The sequence below is a fragment of the Bos grunniens genome, chromosome 4 (assembly GCF_055505025.1).
Source record: "Bos grunniens cultivar Pamir isolate PY7600 chromosome 4, Bosgru_T2T1.0, whole genome shotgun sequence".
Lineage (NCBI taxonomy): Eukaryota > Metazoa > Chordata > Mammalia > Artiodactyla > Bovidae > Bos > Bos grunniens.
Window position 1 is genome coordinate 12,037,944 of NC_141168.1, and position 17,496 is coordinate 12,055,439.

At 39.7% G+C, this 17,496-nt stretch overlaps 1 protein-coding gene across 22 annotated transcripts in view; it reads left to right on the plus strand.

Annotated features, from left to right (window-relative positions):
• Positions 1–17,496, plus strand: part of TPK1 (thiamin pyrophosphokinase 1) — a 391,983-nt gene that overhangs the window by 738 nt on the left and 373,749 nt on the right. For 18 of the 22 annotated variants that reach the window (XM_086398263.1, XM_086398267.1, XM_086398254.1 and 15 more), the window contains exon 2: positions 552–610. In XM_086398263.1, coding sequence (XP_086254389.1) covers positions 568–610 — 43 coding nt within the window. In that variant the 5' untranslated portion in view covers positions 552–567. Of the gene's footprint in view, positions 1–4; positions 170–551; positions 611–17,496 lie in introns of those variants that run through there. The other 4 variants (XM_086398256.1, XM_086398253.1, XM_086398269.1 and 1 more) reach the window with 3 other exon arrangements.

Here is a 17,496-nt window from a genome sequence, read left to right on the forward strand (position 1 = left end):
GCCGCAGGCTCCCGGAAGGAGGCGGGGCCACCTTGCGCGCCCTTCCCTTAAACCTGCGGGGTCTCGGGCCGCGCGCCGCCCAGGCGCCTCAGTCGAGCACCGAGCCGTCGATCACTTGGCTCCCGCAGTCTGCGCTCCGGCTCGCTGGTGGCTCCACCCGCCATATTGTGTAAGTGCGACCGCAGCCCTGTAGCGCCACCCGCGTTCCCGGCGCGTGGGGCGGGGAGCAGGCGGCTCCGGCTCCCTTCGCGTCCCTGGCTCCCTTGGCTTGCCCCGACCCTGGCCCCGGGACGGTGACGGCGGCACGGGGAGGGGCTGGACCCGGCGACTCTGCCGAGGCACGCGAAGCGCGCGCGCTGTTTGCGCCCCCGCGCGCACTGGAACGCCGCGCGCCCAGCCTGCCGTGCCCGGGCCCGCACACCGGGAGCGCGGCTCGCTCCGCGGTCCGCCCCGGGGCCGCACGTACTGACGTTTTCGCGTGCTGTTTATTTAGCTAGGAGAAGTTCTAATGTGGCATTTTTATGTTTTTTTTTTTTTTTTTTTTAACGCAGAGACCAGCAATCCGTTATGGAGCATGCCATTACCCCGCTGGACCCCCTGCTTCCCTCTGGTAACTGTATTTCTTCACACGTTTTACAGTGCAATTGATGTGCAGTCCCCGGTCCCCCACCACAAGCCTTGATAAGGTTAAAAGGGCTGGACTCTAGACCCAGAACGGTGTCCAGTCTGACTCAGATTTCCCACATGTAGGCAGATTACTCAGCCTCTCTTGTGCCTCAGTTTCCTTATCTGGGAAAAAGAAAAAAGGAGCATAGTTTTTAGTCTTTGCGGTGTAGAGTTGCGTGAGGACTAAAAGGTGATGCCCTTCACCTGGAGAAGACTAAGCCCTATCTGTAATGTGATTTCTCAGGCTTCTAACAATTGGATCAGAAACGTAGACGGAAGGGGTAAAGATCAGTCTTTACTGACTTGATGATTGCCTGACCATTGTGCCCATTTGTCATCCTTTGAAAATACCTGAGGTTACCCAATAGTGCTTTCAAGATACAGTAGTCAAGGGTTTTTCTTCAAGTGCGGAGTCATTGTAATTCACACGGAAATATACGGAAGAATGAGTTTTTCTAAGGGAATTGTTAGTCACTTTCATTATCATGTGTAGTAACTGACCCGATTGCTAATTTCATGGTATTAAAACATTTTTTTATGTACCGGTTTTTACTTTTGTTTCTCTTGTGTAGAACTTCTAGTTTATCCGCTCATCAATTTAAATAGAATGCAAAATTCTTTGTAGTGTTTACAGTTTTCTGTAAACCTATGAATTCATGAGTTTTTTGGGGGCAGGAGTATTGAATCTGGTTTGAACTTGTCAGTTTCCCCACCTTCTGGGAGTATTTATGGTAAAGCAATCAAACGATAATTACAGGGGACCCTGACTCCTTGCTGCCCAGTGACTTGCTGTGCCACATTGTGTACATATACTTTATATCTTACTTTACAGGTAGTAAGGAGCTAGAGTCTGAACCCAGATATGTTGGACTTGTTGAGAGGTTGAGTGTCTAATCATTTTTGAAAACAGCTTTTCCTAGGAAAAGCACTGGCAAACATAAGCATTTTGTAATTGAAACTTTGGTAGTTCTCAGTTATCCAAGGGTAGCGGGGACCAACAGTGTTTCCAGGAGTAAACTTGGGGTTCAGCTGGCCTGTTGACTTTCAGATTTGTTGCTAAGCATGAGCACTTTACTGCTGGAAGATTTCTAGTGTTTTCTCAGTTTTAAAGAGATAGGTCATAGAGACAGTGCTACGTAGGAAAGGTTGGAGTGAGGCAACAGGGTTTCTGGGTCTAAGTCTTAGATTTGCTGGTCGTATTTCAGTTTCTTCATCTGTGAAATAGGAATGTTTTTCAGGCTTGTTGTGAGCATAGATGAGTTGTAAAATGTGTAAAGCACTTAGCTTTAATTGTGGTAAGCGATTAGGTTCAGTGGTCAGGCTATCATGGTTGGATTTCAGGGTCAGTGTTGAAATGGAAAGGGCTTCCCAGGTAACTTAGTGGTAAACAGTCTGTCTGCCAGTGCAGGAGAAGCAAGAAACATGGATTCAGTCCCTGGGTTGGGAAGATCCCTGGAGGAAGAAATGGCTTTAGTATACTTGCCTGGAGAATTGCATGGACAGAGAAGCCATAGGGTCGCAAAGAGTTGTACACGACTGAGCGACAGAGCACGACATGCCTGCATGCTGAGATGGAAAAGGTTTGGAGCAGTAGACTAGTAGGAAATAGTAGGAAAGACAGGCAGTTCTGGTCCCTGTGGGTTTAATCAGAGGCTTAGGGAGAAGGCCATGACTCCTCAGGTCAGACATGTGTAGGCTCCACGCTGGGGCAGGTGTACAGGGGAAACGTTAAGGACTGTGAGGTCCTGTATGAAGCACAGATCCACCAGGTAGAATCCTGAACTTCTCTGAGGACAACTGTGGCATTTAGTGGTTTGCCTAGTTTCTTCCTCTTGCTTCTAAGGGTACAATTATTTAGAGATTCCCATCTGATCTCAAACACTGGCCTAGAAACATGGGTTCCCTACAAGTTTACTTTCCTCTAGATAAATGAGGGATATTTAAAAATGGAACAGTGTATCAGGAAGGGGCCCTTGCAATGCCTGGCTCTTAGAGTAATTTGGTAAATATGTGAGGTTAATGTTATGTTTAGAGAGGTTCCCTTCATCAAATATACATTTAATATTTTCTAGCAGAGAGGTAGCTTTTGTATGAATAACTTCTCTGAATGTAATTTTTGGCCTGATGTGCCTGTAATGCTTACCCACATTTCGTGTAACAGACGACCTGACAAGCTGGTTCTCTCTAGGTTCACTAATTGTCAGGTACACCAAAATGCTCACCTGTAATGATCACCAGCAGAGGGAATATAAAATGTTTTAAATCTTTGTTATTTGTAATTCAAGTGTGTGTTAGTCTCTCAGTTGTGTCTGATTCTTTTGTGACCCCGTGGCCTGCCAGGCTCTTCTGTCCATGGAATTCTCCAGGCAAGAATACTAGGGTGGGTTACTCTTTCTTTGTCCAGGGAATCTTCCCAACCCAGGGATCTAAGCTGGGTCTCCTGCATTGTGGGCAGAATCTTTAGCATCTGAGCCACCAGGGAAGCCCAAATTAAGTAAATGGTTATTATTTAAAGAAAAACAACTAACCTAAAACATGAAAGTTTCCTGTAATCCCTCTTCGAGAAATAACCATCATTAACAATTGGCATATATTCTAAAATTTTATTTATGTACACATAACCAATATACTGTTCCTCTTGTTTTAAATAAAATGGATTTATATCGTAAGTTTTGTAAATTATTGTTTTTGAGCAGTGAGTAAAAATATATCAATATTTTATTTCAAACATTGTGCTCTTTGTTCATTTTTTTTTTTTTAAGCAGTAGAGTGTTTCCAAATGTTAAAAAAAAATTCAAGTGAGTAAATGTTACAATCTTATTCAGTGATTATTCAGCAATTAATGTATTAGGTAGTATCCAGTCTGGCAGATAGAAACTGGAGGAGCTGTGTGAAGTGGTAGACATTATAGGCAGAAATGGGCAGGAACAAGAAAGTTACACTTGCCAAAAGTAGTTTGATTCTAGCAAGGTCTCTTTCCTTTAGGGGATGGTAAAGGGTCTGTCAGGCAGATTACTATGCTAGCACTGATAGAGTGACTTCTGATTGGTTGGTTAAGTTCCCATTTTTGGTAGAGCTGAAACTGTACATAATTGGGTTAATTATTAAGTCTGGGTTTGGTTATGTGGGAGTTAACATAAATGGCTCCATTTTGGGCCTGTTTTTAACACTGCAGGAAAAAGTCCGTCCTACCTAACAGAGGTTGTCATTCTGAAATCTTGTGTGTTTCTAAGTTGTATGTGTGTATAAATAAATATAGGACCTGTTTTAAGCCCTCTCCTGCAGCTTTTTTCACTTACTGCTTTGTTATGGTCTGTATGTATGGGTGTCCCAAGTTTTTCTTTTAATGGGAGGTACAGACACAATGGAAGCAGGCTTTCTTAAAAGACATTTAGACTGTTTCTAGTTTTTATTACTATCTACAATGTGTAACATTGATCGTATTTTTGCATATTTATGTGAGTTGAGAAGGAAATGGCAACCCACTCCAGTATTCTTGCCTGGAGAATCCCAGGGACAGAGGAGCCTGGTGGGCTGCCGTCTATGGGGCCGCAGAGTCGGACACAACTAAAGTGACTTAGCAGCAGCAGCAGTAGCATCAGTAGGATAAATTTCTGGAAATGGAATCACTGGATCAAAGGATATGTCTGGATTTCTGGTATCTAGAGGAACTGACAACTACCTAGTGTATGCCTTTGATACCAGGTACGGTGGGGGATACACTTGTGATCTCTTCTCTCAGTCTTGTCGGAATTGAGAACAAAACAATATAGATGCTAGTTAGATGTTGAATTTTGTGTGATGGGACCCACATAGGAACTACAGGGACTTGGGAGAAGGGGAGGGGGGCAGGCTGGAGTAGGCAGAGAAATCATGGGTGGACAGATATCAGGTGGGCATACAGAAAAGCACTGGATTTAACTTGTGAGATGCCTGGGAGAAGCACAAGAACGTTGCAGGCCCTGGGCCTTCCTTGATTGAAAGCTCAGTCCTGCATTTGGCTGGGAACTAATTCAGTTCCATCTGGTGACTACTGCTGTGGCTGCTAAGTCGCTTCAGTCGTGTCCGACTCTCTGCGACCCCATAGACGGCAGCCCACCAGGCTCCCTCGTCCCTGGGATTCTCCAGGCAAGAACACAGGAGTGGGTTGCATTTCCTTCTCCAATGCATGAAAGTGAAAAGTGAAAGTGAAGTTGCTCAGTTGTGTCCGACTCTTCACGACCCCATGAACTGCAGCCTACCAGGCTCCTCCATCCATGGGATTTTCCAGGCAAAGTACTGGAGTGGGTTGCCATTGCCTTCTCCCATCTGGTGACTAGCGAGGAAGAAAGAAGGTTGAGCGAACAGGTGGAGGTTTTGGAAGAATGGTTGAGCAGTGAGGTTAAACCAAACTGTGGAAGACAGAGAAATTTATTGCAGGGTAGGAGATAGAAAGATTTTTGAAAGTTTCTGTGTCCTTCCATCTCTGGAACATTCTCTATGAAACAGCCTTTATATACCTTTAAAACTTGATTAAATTGTGTCATCTATGTCATGGTTCACAATTGCTAATTGTATACAGATTAAAGTCCTTATCCTGACCTCCAAAGGCCCTTCACCATCTGATTCTTAACCACTTTTCCAGAATACTTTTTTTTTTTTTTTAATCACACCTCTGTCCAAGCCAGGCAGAACTCACCACTATTTACTATGTGAACAATGATTGGAGCTTCAATACTTTGACCCTAGTTCATGCTACAGTAATCCCCTGGAGTGTTCATTTTCAGTCCCTAGAATTCTTATTGTGAAGCTTTAGCCATTCTGGGTAAGTAGAGGAATCTCTGATTTTAATTTGCATTTCCTTTATGGCAGAATGCGGATGTTGTCTGTTGTTAATTGTGAAATATTTGTCTCTTGCCACTTTACTTTTTTTCTTCGTATAGTTGATTTATAATGTTTCAGGTGTACAGCAAAGTGATTCAGTTACACCTGCATCTATTAATTATGTGTGTATCTCTATTTCTCAGATTCCGTTCCATCGTATGTTATTATAAGGTGTTGTAATGTGGTATACAGTGGGTCCTTGGCATTTATGTTATATATAGTAGTGTGTACCTATTAATCTTGAAAGTGAAAATTGCTCAGTCGTGTTTGATTCTTTGCGACCCCATGGACTATACAGTCTATGGAATTCTCTAGGCTAGAATACTGGAGTGGATAGCCTTTCCCTTCTCCAGGGGGGATCTTCCCAACCCAGGGATCAAACCCAGGTCTCCCTCATTGCACGTGGATTCTTTACCATCTGAGCCATAAGGGAAGCCCAAGAATACTGGAGTGTGTAGCCTATCCCTTTTCCAGTGGATCTTTCCGACCCAGGAATCGAACCCAGGACTCCTGCATTGCAGGCGGATTCTTTACCGACTGAGCTACCAGGGAAGCCCTGAGCTACTAGAGAAGATTAAGGATTAATCTTAAATCCCTAATTTATCCATTCCCCCTATTTCTCGTTTGGCAGTCGCAAGTTTGCTTCCTATGTTTGTGAGTCTGTTTTGTAAATAAGTTCCTTTGTATCATTTTTTTAGACCCCACATAAATGAGATCATATGATATTTGTCTTTATCTGAGTTAGTATGATAATTTCTAGGTCCATTCATTGTTTTTTTTATGGGGCTGGGTAATGTTGTGTGTGTGTGTGTGTGTGTCTGTGCGTGTCTGTGTATACGCACACACACACACACCACAGTTAGGCTTCTTCCATGTCTTGGCTATTGTAAATAGTGCTGCTGTGAACATTGAAGTGCATGTGTCTTTTTTCAAATTAAAGTTTTCATCTTTTCTGGTTGTATGCCCAGGAGTGGAATTGCTGGTGCATGCTCAGTTGCTCAGTCATGTCTGATTCTTTGGGACCCCATGGACTGTAGCCTTCCAGGCTCCTCTGTCCGTGGGATTTTTCAGGCAAGAATACTGGAGCTGATTGGCATTTCCTCCTCCAGGGTATCTTCCTGATCCAGGGGTTGAACCCGTGTCTATTGCGTCTCCTGCTTCGGCAGGTGGATTCTTTTACCATTGTGCCCCTTGGGAAGCCCAGGGATGGCTGCATCATATGTTAACTCTAGTGTTAGTTTAAGGAAGCTCCACACTGTTCTCCTTTGTGGCTGCACGAATTTGTATTCTCATTAACAATGCAGGAAGGTTTCCTTTTCTCCACACCCTCTCAAGCATTTATTACTTGTAAACTTTTTGATGATGGTCATTCTTGCCATTTTTCTATTGGATTGTCTTTGATTTTTTAAAATTTAATTTGTAGGAGTTTTTCTTTTAATGGAGATATAATTGATATATAATGTATTATTTTTGATTTGATACATGTATATATTGCAAAAGGATTACAAGTAGGAGTTTATGTGTTCTGGATACATAGTTCTTTAAGTCTTGATTTTCTTATCAATGAGATAGAGAGGACACTTTCCAAGGAGAGGTATGAAGATTAAAGAGTATCTGTAAAGCGTTTAATACTGATACATACATTAAGAATGCAGACATTTTATTTATTTTGTTCATTGCCTTAACATTTTATCTAGAGGTTTTTAAAATTGAAAAATATTTAAGCACATATGGTAAGCACATACTATTGCTATTTTAAACTCTGTTAATATAGGTGCGTTTTCCAATATTCTTAAAAATCTGAATTTTTTTTTCTTGTAGTGTCTGTGATCATTTCAGTTTTTATTATGAATCTTTGTATTTAGAACTCCGTATGCTTGAAAGTAAAATATATTTATTTTAAACACTTTGCAGCTAAAGTAAAAGAGTAAAACCTTCCTCAGGATCATTAACTTACATGTGCTTATTTCACAGACTTAAGACATACAGCAACCAATTACAGAGACTATGATTTCTAGTTTACTAAAGTACTGGTATTTAGGCATTTTTGTATATTTTTACAACATAGTATATATGCATTATAAAAAGAGATAGATAAAAGATGAAATAAAAATGCGGTATTTTAGCCTCTCGGATATTGCCATTCTTCTCTCCACTTGGATACATTTGTTGTGTATACATTGGTATTGATATCCCTCTAGATATTTCTATGTATGAATACACAGATGTTTTTAAACCAAAATGAGAACATAATGTAAGTTGCTTTATTCAGTTCACCACTTTACTTTTCCATGTCAGATTTCAAAGTATCTAATACCCCACCATGTTTAAATTTTCTCATTCTCAAAATAGCTTCCAGATGCTTGTTCCAAACTAGGACTGCCTATGAATTGGGTTCAGGATTTTAAATCTCGAAACATTGTCCCTCATATTTTAAATGTCCTTTAATATTGAGTATTGATAAATAAAGCTTTTATATCCCTTTTAAATTGATCTGATGGAATAAAAAAATACAGTAGTTTTGGTATGAACCATCATTCACTTAAAAATACATGATAAACTCCAACTCAAAAATTCCATTTTATTTTCCCCACATAATTTCATCATAAATTTGTGCTGCTGCTGCTGCTGCTAAGTCACTTCAGTCGTGTCTGACTCTGTGTGACCCCAGAGACGGCAGCCCACCAGGCTCCCCCATCCCTGGGATTCTCCAGGCAAGAACACTGGAGTGGGTTGCCATTTCCTTCTCCAAAATTTGTGCTAGAAAACCTTTTTATCTATCACTCTACCTTTCTTTGCAAAAAAATTATATATATTTAAATTTTAAAAAGATTTCTATGACCATAATGCTCTTGGGAGTTATTTATTCTGAGCTGAGTTACCATTGTTGAGGTTTATTATGAATCAAATTACCCTTTTAAGTATTATGGGCACACACTTGATCAAATCAGCATAATTATATTACACGTTCTTGTAACAACTAACATTTCTGTAACACTGTGTGCTGGGCATGGTTTTAATACTTCAACACTGTAAAACCTGTAGAAAATTTGTGGGCCTAGAAGTCCAGGTTTATGTTTTAGCTATCTTCTTCACTAGATATGTGACCTTGGACATGTCTTTCAATTTCTTAGAGCCTTAGTTTCTTTATGTAAAGTAAAAATACATACAAACATGAAGTCTGTGGTCCAATTTAAGCTACTGTAAAGTATAAAAAGCAAGTTTAAGAGGTAGAATTAATGCAAATGGAAAATACTTTGTACTAAATGAACTTTTTTATATTATTAAATTTTGAAATCCCTTCTTTTTTCTATAGTTCTCAAAGGAGATAGCTATTTATTTAGTAAATGTGTTCAGCTAGGCAGGACAACCTGTTCTTTTCCCTGAGTTCTGTGTGTAGTTTTCTTTTATACTTACTGAATTTATTATTTCTAGGTGCATGAAATTTTTAATAGTGGTCATAGTGTTTTGATGCCTCATGGTTAAGTGGAACTGTGTTGGGAGTATCTCATTCAGTATAGCATTCCTGTTATTTTTGTATTTCTGGAACTTATTCTCCATTGAAAATGCCTGATTATACCCATAAAAGGAGTATAAAACATGAAGATGGATAGTAGCATTCTCTGATTTACTAGAGGCTGGTTTGGGCATGCCTGGGTAATCTGTACGTAGAGTTCAGACTCCTTTGTAATATAAATGAGTGGCTACCTGGATCACTAGTTCAGCAGCAGACCTCTCAAGAACCCTTGGTGATGACATGCTTAGTACCAAACATAGCCCTAAACTGTTAACTCCCTTCTTTAGTCTCTGTTTGTAAATCCTTGTAAGAATGATACAAGGGTAGATCTGAGTTATGTGCATTTTTTTTTTTAAGTTACAGATTAAAAATTCTTCAGTGTAGTAGTAAGATGCTTCTTGGTCACAAACCTGAAGTAGTTAAGCATTCTTCTTAGGAATTTCTGGTTTGTACTTTTCTTTAGGTCTGGGCTAATCCACGTGGCTGTTGAGGGTTTGAAATAAGGCTAGTGTGACAGAAGCACTGAGTCTTGTCATTTCACTGTGAGAAATAAAACTCCCATCGGTTATTGAAAAAATCTTAATTATTTGGAACACTGTATTAGTTTACTGAAGCTGCCATAACAACGTGCTATAGATTGAGTGGCTTAAAGAAGTTTTTCTCACAGTTCTTCTGCCAAAAGTCAGAGATTCAAGTTTGGTTTCTTCCGAGGCCTCTCCTTGTTTGCAGAGGGCTGCCTTTTCTGTGCCCTCACGTGTTCCCCCTTGGTCTGTGTGTCCCCTGGGTTCTGATCTGTTCTTTAAAAGGTACCTGTCCTACCGGGTTAGTGCCGCTCTTACGACTTCCTTTTACCTTAATTACCCCTTTAAAGACCCTGTCATATCACTGGTAGATGAATCACAGAGTCGATTTCAGTCTTACTTAGTTGCTGTTTTGTGCTTCTGTACAGTATGTCCTCTTAGTCATTCAACACTGCCTAAGTACCTAAATTTCATAAGTAATTTAAATTGTTCTAGTAGCCTCTTTAAAAAGGGAAAACAGATGAACTTAATTTTACCTTTTATTTAACCTAATACATCTAAACTGATATAATTAAGCATGTAATCAGAAATAAACAATTATGAATGCAATAATTGACATTTTTGTACTAAACCTTCAAACTCCACGAGTATAGTTTATACTTCTAGCCTGTCTCTATTTAGATGCTAAAGTTTCACTAGAAACACTTTACATTTAGTTTGTGATAATTTGTCAGATATTTTGTTCTTATTCATATCAGCAAGCGCCAACTCGTAGACTGGGACTTTTGGAACAAGCTTCATACACAGGGAGTAGAATGTTTATTTTCCATGGAAAGCCTTTGGAAACAGTGATTAGAGACAGAACTAGAATCGTGTCTGGGTTTTTTGATTGTATGCTTTTCTTAATATAACACAGCTTTTCTGTTGTTTAAGGCAGTTTGCCTGCTTTGAAACTTGGGAAACTTGCTTTTCTTTTTTTTTTAAGACATTTTCATCCCTTTGTAGATGGCATGTAGACCTCAGGCTAAATCTTCAGCTTAAGGATTGTGATGTCTTTGCTATCCAGGGCTAATTAAGATATTCAGGAGGCAAACTAGTGGATTTTCCACTAGTTTCAGGGGTTAATCCTTTTATTTTGGGCTCCCAGGTAAAGAATCCATCTGCCATTGCAGGAGACTCAAGAGACATGGGTTTGATCCCTGAGTCTGGAATATCCCCTGGAGGAGGAAATGGCAACCCATTCCAGTATTCTTGCCTGGAAATTTCCGTGGACAGAGGAGCTTGGCGGGCTACAATCCATGGGGTCGCAAAGAGCTGGACATGCCTAGCATTCACACAACAACAACCTCTTACTTTACTCTCCTGCTCAATTAGAAATCCATTCTAGGTAGTTTTCAGGTCTCTTGAATGTTGCTGACTCTTCTTCTTCTTCCTTGTTGTATAACTCATAATTGTTAGAATTCTTCCTTTTTGTTCTCTTCAATTTATTTCTAATTTACAAAGACTTTGCTGTCACAACTATACTTTGTGTTTGTAGTTTAACTTTTTCATGTATTTTGTTTGATTTTCATATTTACCTTAGTTTTTGTTGTTGTTTTAATTAGTTTCATTATATATTTGATGACAAAAATGTTTGGTTCATCCTCATTCTTCGTGGCCAAATTGTTTCTTTGCCATAAGTAATATCTCATTCACTTTATAAGCCATCTTTCCCACATCATCTAGAGCATCAGTTTCCTTAGTTTTAGTGGTGTTAAGTCTCTGCAGCACCCACTTCCCACATCCTTACATATTAGCATTTTAATAGCTGCATGCTTTCCTAAAGGAAAGCTTCTAAAGTGAGTTTAAAAGTAATCCCAATTTTAAAAAATCTTGTAAATCAGTCCTTTGTAGCATTTTCAGAAATTATACTATTCTTTTAAACAAAACAATTGAAAATATGGAGTGAAGCTGTGGGGGCAGTTCTGATATTCTCAGTGCTCAAATGTTATGGCTTGATCACTCCAAAAAAAAAAAAAAAATCTTCTGTGGGTTTTGATACATTAACACTAGATGTTTTTGAAGGTTCTCTGGGAAAATAAGGTGTATTTGTGCCTTAACTTCTCATTCAAATGAATTGTATTCCCTTCCTTCTTGTTAAAATTCATCAGAAAGAGTTATTATTCTTTGTAGGTGGCAAACAGATGCTCAAACAAATGGATTTCATTCTGAGAGTATTCCTGTGTCTTTATCACACCATTGTCTTTGAAGGTGTTCATTTATCACCACGGAATAGTTCCCTTTGTTTTTATGTCTTTAGAGAATTTAAGCTTTGATTTACTCTTAGGTCATCTGTAAGTTGTATAAATTGGGCCCGTGGCCCAATTGCTGATGTTTATGTTGAGGCGACTTTATTTTTCTTTCTCAAAGGAAGAAAACTGCTCTTGCAGTTTATAGCTCATGTGAGTACAAATGCTGTGAGTAGTGAATCCTGTGCTTGGAGAGAAAATCTTTGAAACCCTTCGTGTTCCTGGGGCAAGTTTACCTTTGGTGGTGCCCCTCTGAGATGGCTGTCTGGCTTTCTTGCTTGAACATGTTCAGGTAGCTCTGTCTTTTTGAGAAAATACATCCTATTGTTGGTCAACTGATTGTGAAAAATGTATACTTCAAATAAGCTGAAACTGACCTTTAGTTCTCTTATTTCTAACTGAAATCAGAAGACTTGCACTTGCTTTCTACTTGTACATAGTCCTTCCTTTGTGTCTGACTCTTTGTAACCCCATGGATTGTAGCCTGCCAGGCTCCACTATCCATGGGATTCTCCAGGCAAGAATACTGGAGTGGGTTGCCATTTCCTTCTCCAGGGGATCTTCCTGAGGCAGGGATTGAACCTGCGTGTCTTGTGCATTGCAGGAGGATTTTTACCTGCTGAGCTGGAGATGGGGTGCCTGCTTTCTGCTTTTTATTGTTCAGTTACTCAGTCATATCTGACTCTTTGCGACTCTGTGGACTCTAGCACTCCAGGCTTCCCTGTCCTTTACCGTCTCCCGGAGTTTTCTCAGACTCATGTCCATTGAATCAGTAATGCTATTCAAACATCTCATCCCCTGTCATCCCCTCCTGCATCTTTCCCAGCATCAGGGGCTTTCCCAGTCAGTCAGCTCTTTGCATCTCATGGCTATAGTATTGGAGCTTCAGTCCTTCCAATGAATATTCAGTGTGGATTTCCTTTAGGAGTGACTGGTTTGATCTCCTTGCTCTCTAAGGGACTCTCAAGAGTCTTCTCCAGCACCACAGTTCAAAAGCATCACTTTCTCATCACTCAGCCTTTTTTATGGTCCAACTCTCATGTCTGTACTGGAAAAACCATAGCTTCGACTATACGGATCTTTGTCAGCAAAGTGATATTTCTGATTCTTAATATGCTGTCTTAATTGCCTTCAAATACTGACATACCTTAACCAGATTTTTCTTTTTTCCTCCTTTTCCAGGCTAAATATTGTAGTCATTTTTTCAGCAGTTACTTGAGTGCCTGTTATGTAGCATAAACTCTTTTATATGGAAGAGGTACCAGCAATTTTCCTTATATTTCATACTTCTCAGATCCACTATGCCAGTGTAGGCATTAGTAATCAGATGTTTTTCTCAAGAATGCTTACTGAGAGCCTGTCTTTCATATTTTAAAAGACTTTATATTTTAGAGGTACTTTAAGGTTTACAACACAATCGAGAGGAAGGTGTGTGGAGTTCTCATATGCCATTACACAAGCATGGATAGTGTCCTCCGTTGTCAACACCCCCACTAGTGTGGTACGTTTGTGACTAGAGTGGTGCATTTGTTACAATGTGTTTGATGAGCTGACAGTGGTAGACAGGAATCACCCAAAGTCCATTGTTCACAGTAGGGTTCACTCTTGCTGTTGTACATTCCATGGTTTTGGACAAATGTCTGATGAAATATGTCCATCCTTACAGAATCATATAGAGCTTTTTCACTGCCCTAAAAATCCTCTGTGCTCTGCCTGTTTATCTATCCCTGCAACACTGATCTTTTAATTTTTTTTATGATTTTACCCCTTTTCAAGAATATCATGATAGTAGGAATCATACAGTGTATGGTTTTTCAGATTGGCTTTTTTTTACGTATTAATATACATTTAAGGTTGCTCCATGTCTTCTCATGGCTTGGTAGCTTGTTTCTTCTTAGTGCTACCACAGTTTACCCGTTTACTTGTTGAAAGACTTCTTGGTTGCGTCCTGGTTTTGCCAGTTAGGAATAAACTTGTGATAAATATCCATGTGTAGGTTTTTGTGTGGACATAAGTTTTCAGCTGCTTTGGGTCAAAAGCAAGGGATGCAATTGCTAGATTGTATGGTAAGGTTAGGTTTAGGTTTGTAAGAGACCAGCCAACTATCTTCCAAAGTCACTTTGACTCTCCCACCAGCAGGGTATGAGAAGTCTGTCGATCACCAGCATTTGATGTTGTCTGTAATCCAGGTTTGGCCATCCCAGTAGGTGCGTATTTGTATCTGTGGTATTGTTTTAATGTATGTTTTTCCCTGATGGCATTCAAAGCACAGCTTGTTTTCATGGGCTTAGTTGGCACATGTATAGCTTGTTTGGTGAGGCATTTAATAAGGTCTTTGGCTCATTTTTTAATTGAGTTGTTTTGTTTTCTTAATATTGAGTTTAAATGTTCTTTGCATTATATATTTTGAAAAACAGTCTTTTATCAGATGTATCATTTGAACATAGTTACTCCCAGGCTATGGCTTGTCTTCTCATTCTCTTGATGTTGTCCTTTGCAGAGGAGAAGTTTTTAACTTTAAGGAAAGCCAGTTTATCAGTTCTTTCTTTCATAGATTGTGCTTTTAGTTGTTGTACCTACGAAGGCATTGCCATACCTATGGTCATTTAGGTTTACTTCTTATATACTAGTCATTTTATAGTTCTGCATTTTTCATTTGAGTCTTTGATCCATTTTTAGGTGGCTTTGTGGAGCTATAAGGTCTGTATGTACTTTTGTATTTTTGTAGGGTGTGTTTATTTGTCCTGGAAGCATATCTTTGCTCCATTGTCTTACCTTTGTTCCTTTGACAAAAATAAGTTGACTGTTTATATGAGGGGCTATTTCTGGGCTCTCTGTTTCTATTCTCCATTGATATATTTGTCTAATATTTTTGTCAATACCTCACTGGGAACCAGTGGGAAAACTTCGAGTTTCTCCCTCTTAAGTGTGATGTTTGCTGTAGGTATTTTGTAGGTAGTCTTTTATCAAGTTGAGAAAGTTGGCCTCCGTTCCTACTTTTGTGTTGGAGTTTTTAAAATGATGTTTCTGCATGAGGTGAAATAATCACGTTATTTTTTTTTTTTTTAGTCTGCTTGTGTGATGGATTACATTGGTTGTCAAATCAGTCTTGCATACCTGAAATAAAGCCTTCTTGGTTGTGGTATATAATTTTCTCCATACATTTTTGGAATTCAATATGCTAATATATTGTCAAGGATTTTTGAATTTATGATCATGGGAGATACTGATCTCTACTTTGCTTGTAATGTCTTTGGTTTTAGCATTAGGGTAATGGTTGCCTCATCAAATGCAGTAGGAAGTTTTCCTGCTTCTATCCTGTGAAAGAGATAGAATTGGTATGATTCTTTGGAATTGGTATGGTTTCCTCCTTAGATATTTGTAGAATTCACCAGTTAATCCATCTGGGTCTCATGTTTTCTGTTTTCAAGGTTATTTATTGATTCAGTTTCTTGAATAATCTATTCACACTATTTACTCTTGTGTGAGTGTTGGCAGACTGTGTCTTCTCAAGGAATTGGTCCATTTCATCTGGATTATCAAAAATTTGTGAGTGTAGAGTTGTTCATTTTATTCCTTTAATATGCTTTTAACTTGCGTGGAATCTGGAGTGATGACCCCTCTTCTGTTTCTGTGTTTTCTGTATTTTAAACTGTAACATCCACAGGATGTTGAGAATCCTGATCAGGAAGGTTCTGATAAATCATCAGAGAGAGTATTTTAGGACTCCAGAAAAACCCCGCAGGAGAACTGAGCTTTTCATACCCTTCTTTGTATTTGTAAGTTTCCTCGTATGAGACCCTGATACTTAGATTGACGTTGCCATGCTAACACTGTTGGCATTACCTGGGACATGTAAGAAATGCAGTCTCAGGCCCCACTTCTGATCGACAGAATGAGAATTGACATTTTAACAGGACCACTACATGAGTCCTTTAAAGTTTGAGAAGCACTGACCAAAGGAACATATAAGATGCCTTTTTAACATGATTAAGACAAACGAAAAAAATCTCCATCATATTTAAGGATGATATTTATCATTATTACAGACTTCCTTTAAGCTAGAAGTGTATGATGGTTTTCTGTCGAGGTTTCTTGTTGTCTGTGGAAATGCGTAGTGTGCTAATGCATTTAGGACGTGCAGTGGCAGAGCTGGCCTCCTCAGTGTGACACTCTGCTCTCATTCTTGTCACTAGTGGTGTCTGTGTGCATGTCACCTTTGGCAGTCTTCAAATTTTCAAAAACATGCAGATGATTCTGATGGCCTATCAGTATAGTTGGGATATAACTCAAGGTTTATCTCTGACATAATCTCTGTTGTTAATACTTGTAATTATTTTTTCATCTCCACAGAGGAAGCATATTTTAGGCTGTGTAACATTTCATTCATTGAGCCAGCATTTGAGTACCTGCTATACATGTGGTCAGGAAGTAACAGTTAGAACTGGACATGGAACAACAGACTGGTTCTAAATAGGAAAAGGAGTACGTCAAGTCTGTATGTTGTCACCCTGCTTATGTAACTTATATGCGGAGTACATCATGAGAAACACTGGGCTGGAAGAAGCACAAGCTGGAATCAAGATTGCCGGGAGAAATATCAGTTACCTCAGATATGCAGATGACACCACCCTTATGGCAGAAAGTGAAGAGGAACTGAAAAGACTCTTGATGAAGGTGAAAGAGGAGAGTGAAAAAAACTAAGATCATGGCATCTGGTCCCATCACTTCATGGGAAATAGATGGGGAAAACAGTGGAAACAGTGTCAGACTTTATTTTTGGGGGCTCAAAAATCAATGCAGATGGTGATTGTAGCCATGAAATTAAAAGACACTTTCTCCTTGGAAGGAAAGTTATGACCAACCTAGATAGCATATTCAAAAGCAGAGATATTACTTTGCCAACAAAGGTCTGTCTAGTCAAGGCTACGGTTTTTCCAGTGGTCATGTATGGATGTGAGAGTTGGACTGTGAAGAAAGCTGAGTGCTGAAGAATTGATGCTTTTGAACTGTGGTGCTGGAGAAGACTCTTGAGAGTCCCTTGGACTGCAAGGAGATCCAACCAGTCCATCCTAAAGGAGATCAGTCCTCGGTGTTAATTGGAAGGACTGATGCTGAGGCTGAAACTCCAATATTTTGGCCACCTCATGCAAAGAGTTGACTCGTTGGAAAAGACCCTGATGCTGGGAGGGATTAGGGGCAGGAGGAAGAAGGGGATGATAGAGGATGAGATGGCTGGATGGCATCACCAACTCAATGGATGTGAGTATGAGTGAACTCCAGGAGTTGGTGATGGACAGGGAGGCCTGGCGTGCTGTGATTCATGGGGTCGCAAAGAGTCGGACACGACTGAGCGACTAAACTGAACTGAACTGATACATGTGGTACTGTGCTAAATTGATGCAATGGAAATATGTGGCCCAGGTCTTCATGGAGATTATAGGCTAATAGAATGAATGAATTACCAAATCAGAAGTTAGAGTGCAGTGTGATAAACATCTTAGGGGAAATCCTGGGTATTAAGTGCATCACATAGAAAGGACTTGAGACTTACAAGGCTTCTGAAAAGAACATTTAAGCTGGGAAATCTACTTAAATTGTTTCACATCCTTTAAAATTACTTTGTAATTTATGCTATGCG